At 38.5% G+C, this 20508-nt stretch overlaps 1 protein-coding gene across 2 annotated transcripts in view; it reads left to right on the forward strand.

Annotated features, from left to right (window-relative positions):
* Positions 1 to 20508, forward strand: part of LOC121528859 (integrin alpha-M-like) — a 46175-nt gene that overhangs the window by 16282 nt on the left and 9385 nt on the right. For both annotated transcript variants that reach the window (XM_041816497.1, XM_041816498.1), the window contains exons 6-17: positions 8495 to 8622; positions 8787 to 8929; positions 10287 to 10437; positions 10704 to 10854; positions 11009 to 11082; positions 11193 to 11313; positions 12496 to 12632; positions 12743 to 12889; positions 12977 to 13192; positions 13630 to 13763; positions 20106 to 20254; positions 20352 to 20506. In XM_041816497.1, the coding sequence (XP_041672431.1) occupies positions 8495 to 8622; positions 8787 to 8929; positions 10287 to 10437; positions 10704 to 10854; positions 11009 to 11082; positions 11193 to 11313; positions 12496 to 12632; positions 12743 to 12889; positions 12977 to 13192; positions 13630 to 13763; positions 20106 to 20254; positions 20352 to 20506 (1706 nt within the window). The remainder of the gene's footprint in view (positions 1 to 8494; positions 8623 to 8786; positions 8930 to 10286; positions 10438 to 10703; positions 10855 to 11008; positions 11083 to 11192; positions 11314 to 12495; positions 12633 to 12742; positions 12890 to 12976; positions 13193 to 13629; positions 13764 to 20105; positions 20255 to 20351; positions 20507 to 20508) is intronic.

Genomic DNA, 20508 nt, shown 5'->3' on the forward strand with positions numbered 1-20508 from the left:
TTGAAAGCTTCTTTAACTCGCTTGATATACCCAGGGTTCATCCTGATGCTGCTTGTAACTTGGAAAGAGATATTACTGTTGAAGAACTCGTTTCAGTAGTCAGGTCCATGCAGTCTGGGAAGTGCCCAGGGCCGGATGGGTACACAGTTGAATTTTATAAGACTTTAATTCATAAATTAGCCCCTCTCTTGACAGATATGTTTAACGAATCATTTGAATCACTTTCATTACCCCAGACACTTACCCAAGTCTCAATTTCCCTTATTTTGAAAAAGAATAAAGACACTCTGTCCTGTGCTTCATACAGCCCCATCAGTCTCTTAAATGTGGACTCTAAATTACTATCCAAACTTAAAGCCTTATGCCTTGACTCAATACTTCCATCCATAATTTCTCCCAATCAAACAGGTTTCATTAAAGATAGGTATTCCTATTTTAACTTGAGACATTTGTTTAATACAATTTATAATCCATCTACGTCTACTGTATCAGAAGCTTTGATATCTCTTTTGATCGTGTGGAGTGGGGCTACCTTTTTTACAGACTTAGACAGATTTGGTTTTGGTCAAAAGTTCCTAGGTTAAGCTTCTTTATTCTTCTCCCAAAGCCTCAGTTAGGACAAACAACACGCACTCTGAATATTTTCCTCTCCATAGGTCGACAAGACAGGGCTGTCCTCTGAGCCCCCTGCTCTTTGCAATGGAGCCACTTGCAATTGCACTTCGTTCCAACCCCCTCATCTCTGGGATATCCCAATACAGCTTAAAACAAAGAGTCTCCCTTTACGCTGACAACTTTCTTCTATATATCTCTGATTTGCCTATATCCATCCCTGCTGTACTTACCGCACTCAAATCTTTTGGTTTTATATTAGGTTATAAGATCAATTTGGGTAAAAGTTTCCTCTGAATGTAACCACACACAATCTCCCCCTACACAGTTATCCATTTAAAATATCTCCTCACTCCTTCACTTATCTCGGCATCCAACTTACAAGCAATTTTAAAAATCTCTTTCAAGCCAATTTTGCCCCCTGTTTAGCACTTATGCAGAAAGATTTTGATCAGTGAATACTGTGAAAGCTCTCTGGGAATAGGAGCTAAGGGAGGGCATCTCAGACGAGCTCTCAGGAGATATTCTTAAACGAGTGCATACCTCATCTATCTGTGCCAGGCATGGCTTAATCCAGTGTAAAGTGGTTCACTGCACTCACTGGACTAAAGTTAGACTTTCTAAAATCTATGATGCAGTCAGCGTTTCCGCTAGACGTTTTTGTTGCCGGTCAAAATGACCGGCAGTCCAACCATTTAGAACAACTACCGGACATTTGCTTTAACATTATTTTGCTGCATTATCAGCAGCAAAAGCATAAATCTGATATTCTGTGATACATTGATACACAAGTTTGCGCTAAATGGGAGAGAGGACACATTTTTATTTCCAGACCTGACCCAAAACCGAGACAGTAGAAACCAAGCCAACAGTAAACCTGACTAATTATTACCCCGTTATTATAAACTGGTAGACATGTGATTAGACACTAGAAATGACTGCACAATGACTTCCTCTTGTTTTTCTTTGTGTAAGTGGTTTAAAGTATCAAAATGAAGGCTGCGCACTTTTCCTTACACACGCAGTCAGTTACACAATTAAACGCCCACATTAAACTTATAAACAACAGTTAGCCACACATTAGCACCGTGAGCCTGTTAGCTCATTGGCCACTAAGTTCTTTGTAGCTTACAACAGCCAAATACCATCCTCCACCGACAACAACGAAGCATCCAAACACATAACAAAAGTGCTCTGTTAACTGGACACTGCGTGAGAACTCTGCATTCCAAATGAAAAATGAGTCTTACCGTCAGTTGCCAATATCAGTCTCTATGATGATATCACTGTAACCTCCAATAAAGCAGTAAATCCAACCATCCTAGTTTATTTGGAATAGTCCCGAAAAGATAAAAGCTCCACAGCAGATAGTCCAGTCCTCTTCTCATTGACGGCTTATCCAAGACTGCTTCTGCTAATTAGCCAGCATAGGCGTCTCTCTCTGCTGCTGCATTGGGGTTTCAGATGCTCAGTTGTACAGTTCCCTTTGATTCAGCCTCTTCATTACTCACAGTGATGAAACACTCAAAATCCCTCCATACCGTTGATGATATTAAGCCTTTGGTTAACCAGGAAAACCTCACTTAGATTAAAATTCTGCTTTATGCGAAAGCTCTGGTCAAAATTTCCCTGCAGAGTCTCCAGCAGTAATGAGCAGGTGCAGTAGAGAGATAGATTCGCTTTGATGTCATTGTGCATACATAATTAGCCATGTGCTTGCCGTCTCAGGAGATAAACAACCCCAGCACCGCAGGACAGGAGATGTAGTTAGATTAGGCATCTTTCAGTTTATATTGACGCATTTTCGCAACATATCTTCTAGGTTACACAAAATACAATATGCAAGTATTCAGTATTTACATATCCAGTCATTTGCATGTTTTCTGCCGGACATTTTGACCGGTTGTATTTTTATCTGCCGGACTTCCGCCCTTTTTACCGGCCAATGACTGGCAATTACCGGCTAACGGAAACTCAGGATACAGTTGACCCGTCTTGTGAAAAATTTCACCAGACGCCTGCAAACCATGTCCACATGTTCTGGTCCTGCACATATCTGTATAGTTATTGGACTGCAATCTTTAAAACTCTGTCAGAAGTAACTGGGACATTTCTACAACTTAATGCAATGACTGCCTTGTTTGGAATCTCTCTGGTGCCCTTACCTAAACTGCAACTAGATATAATGCCTTTGTTACTTTATTTGCTCGACGCCTCATTCTAATGAGGTGGAAGTCAACATCACCCCCTTCTCACACCCTGCGGGTAAAAGAGATTTTTAATAATTTAAAACTTGAAAAAATTCGATATATATTAAAATGATCCTCTCGTAAATTCAGGGAGGCGTGGGGCCCCTTCCTTGTTTATGCAGAAAAGATTATTTTCCCACTTATTCCTGAATAAGATCCTGCTCTGTCCTGCTGCTGCCTGCTGTTTATCTATTAAGCCTCTCATTATTGTATTGATGTAATTATTTCTTTAATGTATCTTTTTGTCTTCCCTCTTCTACTCCACTTTAAGGACTGAGATTATTATACACACTAACATGACCATGATCCACAGTATGACCGGACTGACCACCCCGTTCCAATGTTGCTTGTTTTTGTTTGTTGATGTGAACCCTTCAACACTCTCATTTATAAGTATTGTGAACCTATTACCTCTTTGTGTACAAAATTGAATAAACAAAACTCTGAAAAAAAGAATAAATTCCTGGATCCAGACGGTGATCTGGATCACTCCCAAAATCTAATCAGTTCTTCCTTATGCCATTTCTGACATTTCCTTAAAATTTCTTCAAAATCCGTTCACAACTTTTTGAGTTGTGTTGCTAACAAACTAACAAACAAACTAACCAACGAACAAACCCACCCAATCACATAACCTCCTTGGCAGAGGTAACAAAAAAGAACATATACATTTGAGTTTACCAAAATAGTAGAACTATAAAATATCCAGTGAATAAAATATATGTAAATTATTTTACCACTCAGTTACACAGTTACAGTGGCAGACTGGCCATTGGGAGCACCGGGACATTTCCCGGTGGCCTGGGCACCAAACTGGCTCAGCGATTGCTGAGAGTTGGGACCAAAGGCTCGGATCAGGTTGTGCATGATTTTTTAATAAACAATCCGGCATGCGGCTCAGGGTATCTGCCTCAATGAAGTTCACACAGATTGAGCAGCAACGCAGGGCACAAACACACCCCGTCCTCTCTTTTTCTGAGGCTCTCTACTGCAGAGTGCAGGCAGACACACACCAAGTTGCGCCCCCGTCCCCCTCCTCCCACACCCGTAGTTCTACTGTAACGTCCCTCAATAAGCAGACAGTACGACGTTAGTCAGTTTCACTGCAACTTCATTTCGCAGAAGTACACAGGCTACTGTGGCCGTAGCCGCCAATTGAGATGAAGAGCCTGCACATTAAAAGTGTAGTAGTAGATGAAACAGAATAATTTCAGTTTTTGTGACTTGAGGTTATTGCAACACAACAGAAACATTTATTTTGTAGGGAAAAGAAACAGAAACAGCTGTGTGTGGGCACATGCAGAGCCTTTGTTTTATTATTTTACACTCTTACATCAGTAGGCACCCAACCTAACTCTTGGTGTTTTGCGCTATTCAGGTAGTAGTGGCCTGGGATGGTATCAAATTCCCGGCCTGAATTATTGGCCCAGTCCGCCCCTGCACAGTCAATAAAGTTTCCATGACTGTGACTGTCTGCTTCAATCTGATAAGAAAATTTGTTCCACAGTGGACTGTACTGGTGTGAGGGATCTTTGACATCTTATATGCTTCAATCAGCAGAAGAGGCATGTCTGCTGTCTGCGCATAGGATCACAGTAGTTTAAAGTCATGTCTGGAACGTTGAACACCTCTGTTGTTTTTCGTGTATGTAGTCCTGATCAGAGCCATTGAGAGAGAGAGTTACAACATGCTTTGATCTTGCCGCCGCACGGTCACGTGGTTCATGTAGCTCGAAATAGTTCCAAATATATCAGAGCTGTCAGTCTGTTTGAATAATTTCGAGCTGGAGAGACCGCAGCAACGAGAGATTTCAGTAAATATTAGCTTTTAATCCAAAGTGATTGTAATTTTGATTATCATATACTCATATTTATTGTATAAAATTACAACTTTAAGTAATAGATGCCATTGTAGTAATCAAAATACAGGATTGTTGAGTTTGTCATTGATAAATTTTGGGGGGAAATAGGGACCACAATGAGAGTAGCAACTATTTTTGTTGCTGCTAATATATAAGGGGCAATTTTTAGTGACTATATATGCACAATTTGTACTCATTATGAATTTGACCACATGTATAATAGTATTTTTTTATGTGATATAGAGACAAGATTAAACATTTTGTCTGTTAACTTTTTGAGGGAACAGCAAATACATTCGTTGTCATAATTATATTGTTGCTGCTAATACAGTATATAAGAAGAAATTTTCTGTTATATGAACAGTTCATAATGTACATTAATCATAATTATGCCTTCGTGTATACTATTGGGGTTTGCTGTAAGACAGGATTATTCATTTAGCTGCTTTTAAATTTTGGAGGTAAAATGGGATTCCTACTTCAATGTTGAAAATAATGAAAGCACACACAAAAAACATCAACCTTTAATGACACTTGGATCAAATTTATTGCCTATTTATCACCTATCTAAAGTTTAAACCTCACTAAAACCATAACTAAGCCACATACATGCACAGTCCCACCTGAGCATTGCCTCTGTATCCACCTTTTTTTTTTTTTTTTTTTACCTTAGCTTCAGCCTTTTCTTCCGTCTTTTTGAAATCCAATGGTAGTAAGCATTTATTTACTTTAATTTTACAATTACTTTTTTATGTTCTATTACACTGTAAATATATGGCTGTTGAATTTACAGTACGTCCCTGGCAAAAAGCTGCCAATAATGCCCTGGTAAACTGCTGTTTGTTACTGTAAGGCAAGTTTATTTGTATAGCACATTTCAGCAACAAGGTAATTTAAAGTGCCTCACACAGGATACTAAAATACAATGACAAAGGGATAAAGAAACACAAAATAAATCACAGTAATTTACAGCAATTTATTTTACAGTTTAATATTGTATTTATATTACAATGGTTTACTGTAGTTTTTTTTACATGCAAAACATTTAACTATTATCCAGTTTACAGTATGTTCTTGTATCAAATTTAAATTACAGAATTTACCTTTCAAACTCAAGTTGCCTGGTAAGCACTGTTAAATGTTCCCTTGACGGAATGTTGTTGTAGGAAATTTTGCAATGAAGTTTTAATATTAGCTTTACAAAGTTTACCTGTACATAGAGAGAATAATACAAAGACAACTTTAAATCCTAAATGCATCAACACTGCATTTCATTATATGTTAAAGTTTTTCAAACATGATCTGTAACAGCAATAAAAATAGGATCTATTTATTACAAACTTGTTTCAACATTAAAGATAACATCCACCTGCAGACTGGAGAAAAAAACACTACTGGCTGTGTAGTCAGGTGATAGGAACCCAGGTGTAGGAAGGCAGGTAGCCTGCTGGAAACCCCAGAGAAGAAGAAGTACTGGTCATGTGACACCATCCCATCCAGTCCACTAAAACTCGAACACTGAGGCGACTGTAAAAGAGAGCAGCAAAGTTAGTTTATACTTTTCATACAACAGTATTTATTGATTTTTTTTTAACCAAGAAATATAATTTGTTTGTTTTATACTTTTCTTGAATATTTTACTGTTTACAAAACATTTTCATTTCAGCCGATGTGTGTTTTGATTTTAATTGTTTCAATAAATAACCATACATTGTTTATCTGTACACATTTTTCTCATTATTTGTTCTAAGATTAAACAAATATTTACAGAACAAACAGAGTCAGAGATTGGGGTGGAATAATCATTCATTAATTGTAACTGAGGAAAAATGATAAATTAATCATGATTTTGATTTTTGCCATAATAACCCAGCCCTTACATAGAACCTCTGCTACATCTCCAAAACCACTCAATGACCTAACAATACACTTAGTAATTAAATATACTTTAAAAACTGCCTGTATTACAGCCTTTCATTTATAGCAACAACACAAAAAACGCCCTTTCTGTCACTGGATCTGCCGTTCTTCAGGACAAGAATGACTCTGCAGCAGAGAGGGGAGACACTAACAGATCATCAACATTCAGTCAAAGAATCAGAGCAAACTGCAGGAAGCTGTCCAACTTTGTAGGAGTGTTGGTGATGAAGATTATTGAGCAATATGTTTTGTTAAGTGGACGATGAGGTGGAGCTGGTAGTTGAGCAAATAAGTGCCATTCAGGCTGCTTTTGCTGCTGTTGTCTTTTAGAAATTTTATCTCAGTATTGGCTACAGTAAGTTTGTAATTATCAGCATATCCTGCATCCCTAGTCAAAACTAAGAGTATAATTATAATATAGATTAGAGTATAATTATAATATAGATTAGGCTTCATGTTCTAATGTGAGCCTTATTTCATTTTATTTCATTATTTTACCATCAGGTAACTAAATCTGGACCACGGGCCACAGTTTGGACACCCCTGATAAAATTTAATGATACCCAGGTAAATGGGGAAATATTTCTAAAACTGTAAGATATTTGATATAATCTGTAAGAGAGAATATATATTCAGTATAATAAAACTGGGTCTATACTGTCATAATTGTTCCTCAGCTAAACAAAAAATCTAATAACTAAAGATAAACTTTGTATGCTAAAGAGCACAGACGTCTGAAATTACTTTGAGGTTAATGTGAACAAACTGACATCTGGTTGTGCTAACTACAAACTAACTTACGTGCTGCTCATATTAGCTTACTGCATTTGGAAGTTAACTACGTATTATTTTTAGATTAACATTAACTACAGCTGTCTATATATATAATATCTACGTTGCCAAGGCTGACAAGATGTCAGCTCATGAGACAAAATGTAAAAATAAACCGTAATTTTGCATACTTACTCGGTGAGTTGGCCTGGGGTATGCTGAAAACACGGGCTCTCGGCTGGAACTATTCGCTGTTTGGAACTATCGGGCTCCCCATGAGCCACGTGACTTCTGCATTCCTCAATTTCTATTGGAGTATATGGGAGTGTCATAACTCTCTCTCTCAATGGCTCTGGTCCTGATGTCCTGCCTTGTGTCTCAGTTGAAAGAGTGACAATAGCTGCATTTCCATTACCTTTAGAAATGTACAAAAAAAATAAATAGCGCAATAAAAAACTGGTAATGGAAACACCTGAATTTTAAAAAAAAAACCTCTCGAATATTGCTAAAACCTTTTTACACTCTTGTGAGGAGGTTTTTCAGATGTTTCAATATAGAAATACATTGCAAAAGTGCAATGGAAACACTTTTTCCGCATTTACAAGTGTCAGGACGTAGTGTATGGTACATGACCAGTTCACTCTAAGACAACATGCCACGGTATGTGTGTACGCGTGTAGATTTAACATCATACTTATACCCTTATACGGGGCTTTTGCCATACATACGGACTTTGACTCAGAACTATCATCTGTTGCCTTTGTCTGTTGTTCAAAATTATCAAGACAACCGCTGTAGATGTAATCATAACCGAACCAACACACAAAAGGTTTTGAGCATTTTGGCTTCACTGTTGTCAATGACAGAGTTTGAAATGTGTTATCCATATTAATACATAGTCAGTGCTTTAGATACACAGCAGAGATCATCATATGAGATAAGTGATCAAGACAGGTACACCATTTTAACAGGCAGGCAGACACTATACATATGTGTTGTGTTGATAAATAGAGAAGGATGTAAGAATAATTATATATTTGACTTAGAAGAAACTGCAATTTCTGTCTGCTCTTCTTGACAGAGTGTCAAAACAAAGCGGACATTACGTTCCTCATGGATGGCTCCACCAGTGTCCGTGGATCAGATTTTAATGAAATGAAGAATTTTGTGATGGATATTTGTAACGCATTACCACATAGATTGGTAAAGGTAGGTTTGTGTTCATGTACACCAATTAAAACAAAGCTTTATCCTGATCATTTGAAAGTAAATAAGCTTTTTTGGGTTTTTTTTGTATGCTATTATTTATGCTCTAGAGAGCATTTCAATAAAGTACAAATAATTTATGTTTATATTTTTCTTCTTTGTTGCAGTTTGCCATTGTCCAGTTCTCTAATAGATTCAAGATCCATTATTATTTCACCACAATTGATCCTACAATGCTGCCGGATCAAATGAGTCAAATTACACAGCTTGGGGGTGATACTTACACAGCGACTGCAATCCGCCGTGTTGTGTAAGTGCCTTGACTACACCTCAAACTTTATGGTGTACAATCATAGAGTGAATTATAAGATTATCGTAATAAACAGTTCAAAGTTCACTACAACTAAATGGAGACATATTTTAAAGATTTGAAACTGCCCTGTGCTTTTTCATGCAAAACTTAAAAAATACCAAAATGTAAATGTGAACATGCACACAAACTTTCTTTGCATCTCCATGTTGATAAAGAAAGAGTAACAGCTGGGGTTTCTTTTATTAAACATAAAGAGAAGTATCATTTATTATTTTATAGCTTTTCTCCCTTATATTATAATAAGGGAGAAAAGCTGCTAAAAGTGCCCTCCTTGGTTCATTCTTAACCTGACACACCAGTTAGATCGTTTAATAGTATAGATCGGCAAGATCTAATCCACTACTGGTATTGGGTCATGTCATTTTTATACTGGAGATTGGAATGATGATGCCACTACAGGTCTGAGTCCAATCATGATCATATATTACTCAGAAGCAACAAAGAGCAGTCACGTAACAACCCAAACGTCACCCACTGGTCAAGTCAAGTCAAACTTTATTTCTATAGCACATTTCATACTCAAGGCAACACAATATGCCTCACAATCAAAGGCAAGTTAAAAACAAAAATGAACGTACAGAAGCAAAAGAAGGCAGAGAGTCAAATAAGTACAACACACCCATCACACATTTGCCACACATATTAACGCGTACAAGCACATACCTACAATACCCCCCACACACACACGCGGTAAAACAAGCAATAAGATCTAGCCATAAATTGATGCAAAGAGTAAGGTTTTCAGCTTGCTTTTGAAAGTGTTTACTGTTGGAGCCGCTCTCAGGGCTGCTGGCAGGGCATTGCATTTACTAGGTGCATAGAAGCAAAAAGCAGCCTCCCCTGCTTTGGAATTTATGCGTGGTATGGACAGAAGACCGTTGCCCGCAGACCTGAGGCCCCATTCACACAGAAACAAATTCAGGTGTATACGCAAAAGTTTTTTGTCGGATCGGCGTTTCATTCACACGGAAACAGCGTTTCGGGTAACTGTAAACTGTAAACATTAAAATGAGATTAATAAAATGCCTATAACAAAGTGAAAAACAGAGTGAAACGTAACTATAAAAATATTTGTTGAAAAGGTTAATTTGTTTCAATCAACTACCATAGACATGAATATCTTGTCCTGTCTGATAAGCACTGACTTGATTCTAGTAGAGGTCAGAATGAAAATGGTTTAAAAATATTTAAAGTATAATTTACTGTTTCATTTATAAAAGTTTAAATGCTTTTTAACATTGAAAAAAACAAGAATGAAAATGTGTACTGAAAGCAGATCTTTTTTCTTTTACAGTAATGAGGTCTTCATAGAGAGCCGAGGGTCAAGGAAAAATGTGAAGAAAATACTGATTGTCATTACAGATGGACAATCTAATGATCCTGCTAGCTTGACCAATGCTGTCAAATTTGCACAAAGCAAAAAAATAGTTCGATTTGCTATTGGGGTAAGTTGTATCTGATTTTGGTACAATGAAGTTAATCACAAGCCAGCTAACAAGCTAAATTCATATTCGTATGTAACAATAATACTGTAATACCTTTTTGATGTTAACTCTAAGAACAACATAGCTGAATTAGTTATCAAGACAGTATCTGTCTTTTTTAGCAAACTTTTTAAATGTGGCAGTTGATAAAAGTAACAGATCCAGTATTTAACCTCGAAAGTACCACATGTCCAAAAAACAAATCTTTCTGTTTTAAACATTCTTAGGTGGGGTCGGCATTCAGGTCACGAGCTGCAATAAATGAACTGAACAAAATTGCATCTTCCCCATCATCAGACCATGTGTTTCAAGTGCAAAGCTTCAATGCTCTTCAAAAAATAAGACAAACCTTGCAGGACAAAATCTTCTCTATCGAAGGTATTGATGTAGACTCAACAAATATCACTCTACATTTTCTCATTCTAAAAAGTCAACATTGAGTATTGTTATGTTGTTTGATGGAGTATAACACTGTAAATCCCACTATATTAAGAAGGAATGCTGTCTGTACTCATATATTTTGCTTCTACAGGATCTAAGACATCTGGAGAAACAGTCAAAAGAGAAATGTCTCAGGGTGGATTCAGTGCAGCTTATTCCCCCGAGGTAAAAAAAAAAAAAAAAAGTTAGAAATTCCATATATACAGTATATGTTTAGCCTTCTATTATTGTTTGGTGGCGAACACACAGTCTTGAAATTTCTGTCTTCATTGAAGGGAATAAAGATGAGCATTGTTGGTGCAAACCAGTGGACGGGAGGTTTCGATCGATACACAGCTGATTACCAATTCAGGAACTCCCATGAGCCCAGCATTATGACGTCTGACAGTTACCTTGGTAAGAATATGACAGTTATTAAAAAAGAAACAGACATGTTTGAAGAGCATATTTGTATTACTTATTTATGTTTTAAAAGTAAAGATGCACTGCAGTATCTTTTTGAAAGACATATGTAACCAAAGATACGTTTAAAACAAAACTATACAGAGTCTGCTGGTGGAGCTCAGGTGGTTTAACCACAGGCAAAGTCAAAAAACTGACAGGGGCCTCCTGCACCCAGGGACCTCAAGGCAAGGGCAAGTTTAAGCATCAAATGTGAGGCATAAATGATTTTGATAATCAAGATGAGTATTTAGAAAGTAAATAAGGTGCCCAAAGTGTATCAGATTGTATCAGAATAGACTTTAATACTCCAAAAACTGAATGAGAAGAACCCCTGTACCCTTGTGAGTTCAAGTCCCCAAAATGTCTTGAAGAGAAATGCTTTGAAATATTTTTCTTAACTTGCTATGATTACTTTTAGCAAAATGGAGGAGGGCATCATGTTCGGTCTCATTCATCCACATCTTCTTTAGATTTCTTTTGGACTCAAATTTCCTGACAAGACCTACATGACATGTTTTCATACAGCTCAGTTTTCCGCACTTGCATTCTTAAACTGATTGCTGCTACTTTGTGCACGTGTGCAAACACTAAAGAGAGAGTGGCACTGAAGAGAAGCAGCAAAATATCAGAAATGACTGAATTCTGATAAAGTATGAAAATGGTTCCACATCTCAAGAACCAGTATCTGGTCGTTGTGAGGGTCAGAGAACCCAGTTAACGCTGCCAAGCTTGCAATGCACCAAACCCCTGTGCTCAACCCTTCAGGTGGTGGGCCCACGGAGTTGTGGCTCCAAATTTCGTTCCAACCAGCATCTGCTGTCATGAGCTTTGGGTAGTGACTGAAAGAATGAGATCGTGGGTTCAAGCAGTCAAAATGAGATTCTTTTGGAGTGTGTCTGGGCTCAGCCTTAATGATAGGGTGAGGAGCTTGGACATCCAGTTGGAGCTTATCTGATTCAAATCATAATAAAATCAACAGCTGAGAGAAGTTTTGATGCAGAAGTTGTCTTTCGTGAAAATAATTTTCTAGCAGATTGCTGTAGATTACTCTAACACAGTTGAGTCTTTAAAAACAACTCTACAGAATAAGTTGGTCTTAATCCTGGTGGTCTGGATTTGACGTCTTAATTCCAGGTTATTCCATGGCAGTGGCAAAAACCATGAGAGGTTCACTGACAATTGTTGGAGCCCCAAGATATAAACACAGAGGAGCTGTGATAGCAGTTCAGGAAAACAACATCGATCAAATGATCGACCCATATCCATGGCAGGTTTGTGTTAACACCTGAGGAAAGCAGCTCACTTCATAATGCTCAGAAAATACAACATAAAAGCTTCTTTAACTCTTTAATGTGTTATCCATCTCTTGCTGCTTCCTCAGTTTCAGAGTGGGGAATATTTTGGAGCAGAGGTTTGTGCAATGAATCTGGATCGTGACAGCTACACAGATCTAGTCCTCATCTCAGCCCCGATGTACAATGAAGATGACAGAGAGGGAAGAGTCTATGTCTGTCACTTAAGTGGACTGGTAAATGTCTTATCCAGCTTCACTAGTTTCTGTTTTTAGGTGTAATGAGAGCGCTAATTTTGACCATCATCCTTGTGTTTTCACCAGAGTTTGGACTGTCACTTGGACTCTCCATTACTACTGAGAGGGGCTGCGTCCAACAAAGGAAGGTTTGGCTCTTCTCTTGCCGTATTGCCAGATCTGCATAGAGATAATTTCAATGATTTGGCTGTTGGAGCACCTTTGGAAAATGACGGCACTGGCAGTATCTACATATTCCATGGCGAGGGAGGGATAAGAGGGATAAATCCTGATTTCTCACAGGTGAGCAAGGTCAAATAGGTCAATGCTTTCCCTTTTTTATTTTCAATTGTATGGCTTCAATTTTGCCCCCAACTCTTAAATAAAATCCTAAACCACAGAAGTCATTAATAAAGGCTCCATGACATCACACATGAGGCCAAACGATGGATGTAGCTTTAGTGGAAATGCTGACCCATGGAGGTTAACTGAGAATCAGGAAAGGAACCAGGCCAGAATAACGTTTTGGTTGCCAAATTTCACCATCATAGCCTCCAAACAATAAAAACAACACAAATACTGACATTCTGATACTGGACCTGACTGGAATTCTTTTTTTTTTTATTCTCATAAATCTGCCTCAAGTGATGACTCATAGTTTTTTGCTCTTCTTCATTGGGCTTTGTATTTCATTTTGAAAGTGTCTGCTTGTTGAAAACCTATCCTTATTCTGCATATAGAGAATCACTGGCTCTGAAGTTCAGTCAGGACTGAAGTTCTTTGGCACGTCAATCAGCAAGTCATCTTTTGACCAAAGCGGGGACAAGCTGCCGGACTTAGCGGTGGGATCGAAGGGCAAAGTTGTTCTTCTAAGGTAAAAGTTTCCTGTCATACAAATAAGTCTCTTGTACAACTCTCCCTTTGGTGTTAAAGTTACACAGTGTAGTATTTTCAAAACAAAATGCCAACATTTTTATATGAAAAAGACACTTTTTTTTGGTGATTATATAATCTCAGATATTTCCAACAGCATTCAAAGTCAAAGAAATTCAATTTTATCTGTTGTAACAGTCTGTCTGTGTCTCCGTTGTGACAGAGAGAACATGTTTATGTTGCTTAAAAAAAGACTGTAGCATTGGGAAGTAGGGATGGGTATTTTTCGCCTTTGAACTGGTACGGTACCAATTCCCTGTACCTGTGAACCGATACTGGTGCACAACGGTACCCATTTTCGGTACTTTTGAGTGTGAATAATATGCAATAATAAATGTTATATAACCTCAAAATTTTCAATATCAAAACACTATCAAATATCAGTGTTTAAAATGTGTTTTTAAAAAATTACTCCAACATGGAAAACCTAAACTACTATACCTTCCCAGTGTTTTTTCTTTATATATTGCACAAATGAAAACCCAGCCCACTACCTCCTATTCCTCTAATTCCCCCCTTTGGAAAAATGTGTGTTGGGGTCCATGGAGGGAGAATAAGTTTAAAACAAATGAACAATAGAGTATGGAGTCAAAATAACTAAATAAATAAATAAGAGGTATAAAATTTAACCAATTAAAGTATTACAAATAAAAGTAAACAAAAGAATTCCTCTACCATGAACTACATGTACTGCACATCTTCTTTCCTCATGCAGTTCTTTTTCCAACAAAATTAAGATGTCATCTTTCCCTGGTAAGAGCAGAGTCTGCTCCTCACTCATCAATCATGTGACCATCCACGCAGAAGCATAAACATCATGCACAGGGTCCGTTACGTTATATGTGTATACTGCAAAAAGTTAACAGACGGTGGCAAATTGATTCATTCTGCAATGAAATAGGCAGCGAGGACAAGCCTGCGGCTTTGTCACTCCTTCAAAATCACTCTGAATCCATCCTGACAGAGTGCTTTATATGGCGCCAGCTGCGCCAAGTTAGAGAAATGGAGAGCAACTTTAAGGACACGGTCACACTAGGCAGTCCTCACCGTGCCTTAATTCAGTCTCTGTGAGGTGACTGAGCAAACAAAGGTATCCTTTTATCTACTGTATTTCCGTGGTTGGTATCCAGTAGTGGTGGGAGTATCGATACCAAAGTATCGATATATTGATATTTACAAAGTATTCTTTTGGTATCGATCTCTCTAAGTATCGATACCAAATGAGTACTATAAAATACGTCTTGCCACCGCTTCTCCCCAGATTGCTTCCGTCTCTCTGGCTGTGTCCGAAATCACTCCCTATCCACTATATAGTGCACTATATAGTGAATACGCCATTTTGTAGTGGTGTCCGAATTCTGAGTGAGCATTGTTATTCACTATATAGTGCACTCATTCTATCCCACAATGCATTGTGAAAAGTAGTGAGCAACCGATGGTCACTAGCTCCGCAATATTTACCATAATGCATCACGGTCACTGCTCTCAAGCATGACGGACGAACGAGAGGAGCACAAGAACTTATTTGAAAACTTTTTTTTTTTTTTTTTTTTTTGTTTTGCCAAATATGTAAGATAATATTAAGGATTCAAAACGGAGTAACTTTTCCCCCCCATGATGGTTACAAGACATGAGACCATCAGCTTTTTGCAAAAATAAGTGATAATACATACAAAAATGTATATTATGTTGTCACTATACTGACTTTTTTTATCTATTAGTATATCTATTTTTTTGTGAAAATACATTGCATTTTGTAGCAGTGTTTATTGAAATTCTACCGTTAATTTCGATCCTCAGCATTTGTCAAGGAAATTTACGAGCCGTTGCTGCTAAACGTTTAAATTGTGAGAGGGCGATGACGTCATCGCCCGCAGCCAGAGTAGTGTCCGAAATCATTTTTGTGTTTTGCAGTTGAGTCTACTATATAGTCCACTATATGCTGCTCACTATATAGTGGATAGGGAGTAGGGAATGAGTGAATGGTTTCGGACACAGCCTCTCTCTCTCTGTCGCTCGCTCTCCCCCCCCCAGCCTTCTCGATTCTGTTGTCCTTACGGCTTGTCCGTGTCACGTGACTTTGGAGCCCAATCAGACACGTCTTCCCTGCTTGTCCTTGTCCCGTGACTTAAGGAACCAATCGGACATGTGTTTATTGTCGTACCATGTGACTTCGGAGACCAATCACACACGAATAACAGATCACAGACACACAACAGCTCCACTCGCGCGCGCATAAACGCTATAACAACAGTCATGGAGAGAAGAAGAAGCGTTGCATGGAACTATTTTTCCGCGGTGGACAAAAGCAATGCCAGATGCACGTTTTGTGACAAGTTGGTCGCTAACTCTCATACACCAGTAACCTTTTTAAATACCTGAAAACCACTCACCCTGAAATATACACGGAGGCTGAAGAGAAACAAAAAGAGGTAGTTTCAACCAAGTTTGCCACACCATCCGCGGTACGACAGAGAACATTAGAAGAGACTTTCCAGAGGGGCAGAAGATATCCAGGTAACTGTAGCATCGTTACTGACAGTGGGTGGATAAAGAGCATGATTCTAACCATGTACACAGATGACATATTTGTAATAATACGAATCTATACTCATCATGTTTACATATATTTATAAACAGTGGATCTAAAACTTTGAATATTATGAATAAGTTGAAAAGTTTTTAAAAATTAGTGTGAAAATTATTATTTTTTTCTTACTTCATTATTATTATTTTTAGACTCTGGGCATAAAACCTAGACGTTTCAGGGATGTCTGTTTATTTTCGGTTGAATTATGAGAAATGTTTAGTTAATATTATTCATTCATTCATTATTATTATTATCATTCACAATATAATTTTAGATGCCATATATAGAAATTAGATATACATAAGATGGAAACTAAATTTGAGATGTATAGGTACTCTCTTGTAACAATAAATATTTAGCATTTTCAGATGATTCCCAAAGAGCCAAAGAAATCACTCAGAGTCTAGCAAAGATAATTGTGAAAGACTTACAACCAATTTCAATGGTGGAAGATAAGGGTTTCCGTCAGTTCATGAAGGTGGTTGAGCCCCGCTACAAAATTCCTGGAAGAAAAGCTATGATGTGGAGTGAAATTCCACAGCTGTATGAGAAAGTGAAAGCAGGACTTAAGGATTCCCTCAAATGTGCAAGCAGTGTGGTTCTAACAAGCGATATGTGGAAAGCAAGGACAACTGAAGCCTACTTGACTGTGACAGAACATTTTATTGACTCTGAGTGGCAGTTGCAGGCTTGCAGGCTTGCACTCTTGAAACTATACATGTACCTGTCCGGCACACAGCAGAAAATATATCTGAACTGTTAACAAAAATATCAGATGGCTGGGGTATTTCTGAAAAGGTCCATACTGTAATAACTGATAATGGAGCCAATATGGTCTCAGCTGTGCGGAAAACCCAATGGAAACACATTCCATGCTTTTCACACATGCTCAACTTGGTTGTCAAAGACTCTATTAAGGCTGACAGAAGTTTGGAGAATACCCTAGAGAAATGTGGTGCTATTGTGAAGTTCTTCCACCACAGCACTAAAGCTACTGAGTAGCTGAAGGAGATACAAACTCAGTTGCATTTACCAATCCACAAACTAGTGCAGGCAGTGGAGACACACTGGAACTCAGTTTTCTACGTGCTTGAAAGACTGTGTGAACAAAAACAAGCTGTCATAACAGCACTTTGCCTTCTTGGAAGGAACAGCTTGTGTCTCAACGAAGAAGAATGGTCTCATATCAACCAAGCCACTGAAGCCCTCCATCCCTTTGAAGAGGCCACTAAAGAGGTGTCAGCAGAGCAGTATGTTACCATTTCCAAGGTCATACCTCTGGTCTCTCTTCTTCAAAGAGCAACCTCATCTGCTGCACAGAAGGGAAACACTTTGGCTTCACACCTTGCACTGCAGTGCAAGCGACGCTTCCAGAACATCGAGCACAACCACACTCTTGCAGCCAGTACCTTTCTGGACATAAGGTTTAAGAACATTGTTTTCTGTGACACTGATAATGTAGTAACTATAAAATCCCGACTCACTCACTGGTGAAATGCAAGCTTTTAGAAGTGGAAAGAAAAAGACCAGTGAGCACCTCCTCACTTCACCAACAACCTCTTCACAAGCAGCCATGTCAGAGCTACAGGAGCCATCTACAAGCACTGACAAGAGTGCTGCAGAAAATGTAACAACCAAAGGTGGCTTTTGGCAAGACTTTGACTTTCGAGTCAAAGCATTCCAAGGAAACAGAACAGTAAACACAGACACTTATGTAGAAATGTGCAGATACATGGAGGAGAACGTCATCTCAAGGAGTTAAGACCCCTTACTGTGGTGGCAGAAAAATCACAGTGCATTTCCATCGCTCAGCCAAGCAGCCAAAAAATATCTGGGAACTGTTGCCACCTCTGTTCCAGCTGAGAGACTGTTTTCCAAAGCAGGGGAGGTTATCAGTCAGAGGCGAAGTCGTCTCAAACCAAAAAATGTTAACATGTTGCTCTTTCTTAATTCAAATTTGAGAATGGAGTAGAGCAGGGGTGGGCAACTAGCGGTGTGAGGACCACATGTGGACATCACCAAATAGAGCACCTTTTTGTTATATTTTGATTTTCTGTATAAGTTTGTGCTATAATTATTTCATTTATTTTATTTTTTACCTGCTTGCACAAACATTTTGATTTCATTGAAGTTTTTCTGAATAAATTTCTGAAAGACCTGGATACATCTTTCTAGTTGTCTGAAATGTGTACCTTTTAAAGGTTTGATATGCAATATTTTACACTTTCTTTAAGTATTGCTATCAGTATTGGAAAAATTACTTAAAAAAGTATCAGTATCGTATCGAATTTAAAAAATGTGGTATCGCCCATCCCTAGTATCCACAAGATAAACAGGCAAATCACGGTGTTTAAAGTGAGGATTCGCTACGAGAGAGCAAGAGGGAGGGAGGCGAACGAGCAGGAAACAGCCGGAGCCGATCAGCGTGCTTGTTTTGTTGGTTCAGTGCGATGTTACCGACGTTATTATTCACGTGCAGGCAATGCTGTGTTCGTGTCCGGCATGGAAAGTTGACTACTCTTCGAACTCTCTTGCAGTCACAAGGATGCGTTTAGGTACCGAAACATGGTATCGTTTGATTTTATGTGAATCAGTACTCGGTAGTACCGATGGAATTCGGTCAGTGCCTATAAAAGTACCGAATTCGGTACCCATCCCTATTGGGAAGCATGAGCTGCCCCTGGTCACTGCTATTCTATTGCTGTATCTCATTCATGTTTTGTGCTGCCTACCAGTGATGGAGCAAAGCTATTCTCTGCCCCATAATGCACTACAGCTCTATCCCCTGACCCCAGTGATGTTGTTGCTCTACTAGATATTTCCATGTGGATCAGAGCTATCATATTACCAAGCCCTGCGCTTCTTTTGATGACAGGACCCTGTTCTGTAAAAAACTACACCCTATAAGGTACAACCCAAATTCTAAAAAATTTGGTGAATAGAAACAGAATGTGATGATTTGCAAATTTGCCCTACAGTAGAACATAAACAACATATCAGATGTTGAAACGGGGACATTTCACCATATCGTGAAGAATATTAGCAGATTGAGTTTGGCGTTTTGGGAGGTGAATGTTGTCCCATTTCTTGTCTGATGTAGGATTCTACCTGCTCAACAGTCCTTGGTCCTCTTTGTTGGATTTTTTGTTTGATATTTTCTGTTGGTGAAAGATCTGGACTGGAGGTAGACCAGCTCATCACCTGGATTCATCTGACATAAAGCCATGCTGTTCTGATGGAGGCAGTATGTGGTTTAGCGCGTCTTGCTGAAATATGCACTTCCCTAAAAGAAACATTGTCCTGATGGGAGCATATGTTGCTCTTAAACCTCTATACTTGTCAGCATTGATAGAGCCTTTCCAGATGTGTAAACTGCCCATGCCATAGGCACTAATTCAAAACAAGTAAGCTGTGGAGGTGGGCAGAGCAGAAGTTAAAAATTGTGTGATTCAACATTTTCATCATAAAACCCTGAGGTAAACAAATCACCTCTAATGGATTGGATCATGTAATTCAGATCTGTCAGTCTGGATCATGACAACAGTATTCCTTCTTAAGATTATTTCTTGAGGCACTTTGCTTTTATTGTGATAGAACAGTTGAAGAGAAACAGGAAATACAAGCACCGGAATACGCAACACCAAATTTGGCTTGTGAAGCCAAATTTAATTTTGATGTGTCCTTTGTTTCCAGATCAAAGCCAATAGTAATGGTGGAAGCTGGGGTGACATATAACCCTAAACAAATCCCCACTCAAGACACAACCTCAGACTGCTCAGTGCCCTTGAGGAACACGGCTCGGATCTGTTTTTCCATGACAAAAATCTCAGAAGTCAATAAAGGTGCCTGTTTACCTCCAATCCTCAACACTGCTGAGCCACTGTCTATGCACTCCAGTACTTCCATGACTGCCTGTTAATGATCTCTAATCTCTTCCAGCTCAAGCAAGTATCAACTTTACTTTAACGCTTGATGCCACCCGCAAGATACCAAATAACCGAGCTTTCATCAGGGACAAAGTACAAGAGGAGACTGGATCAATTAGTCTTGATTTAGTACGACCACAATGCCGAGATATTGTCTTTTTTGTGAAGGT

The sequence above is a fragment of the Cheilinus undulatus genome, linkage group 20 (assembly GCF_018320785.1).
Source record: "Cheilinus undulatus linkage group 20, ASM1832078v1, whole genome shotgun sequence".
NCBI lineage: Eukaryota > Metazoa > Chordata > Actinopteri > Labriformes > Labridae > Cheilinus > Cheilinus undulatus.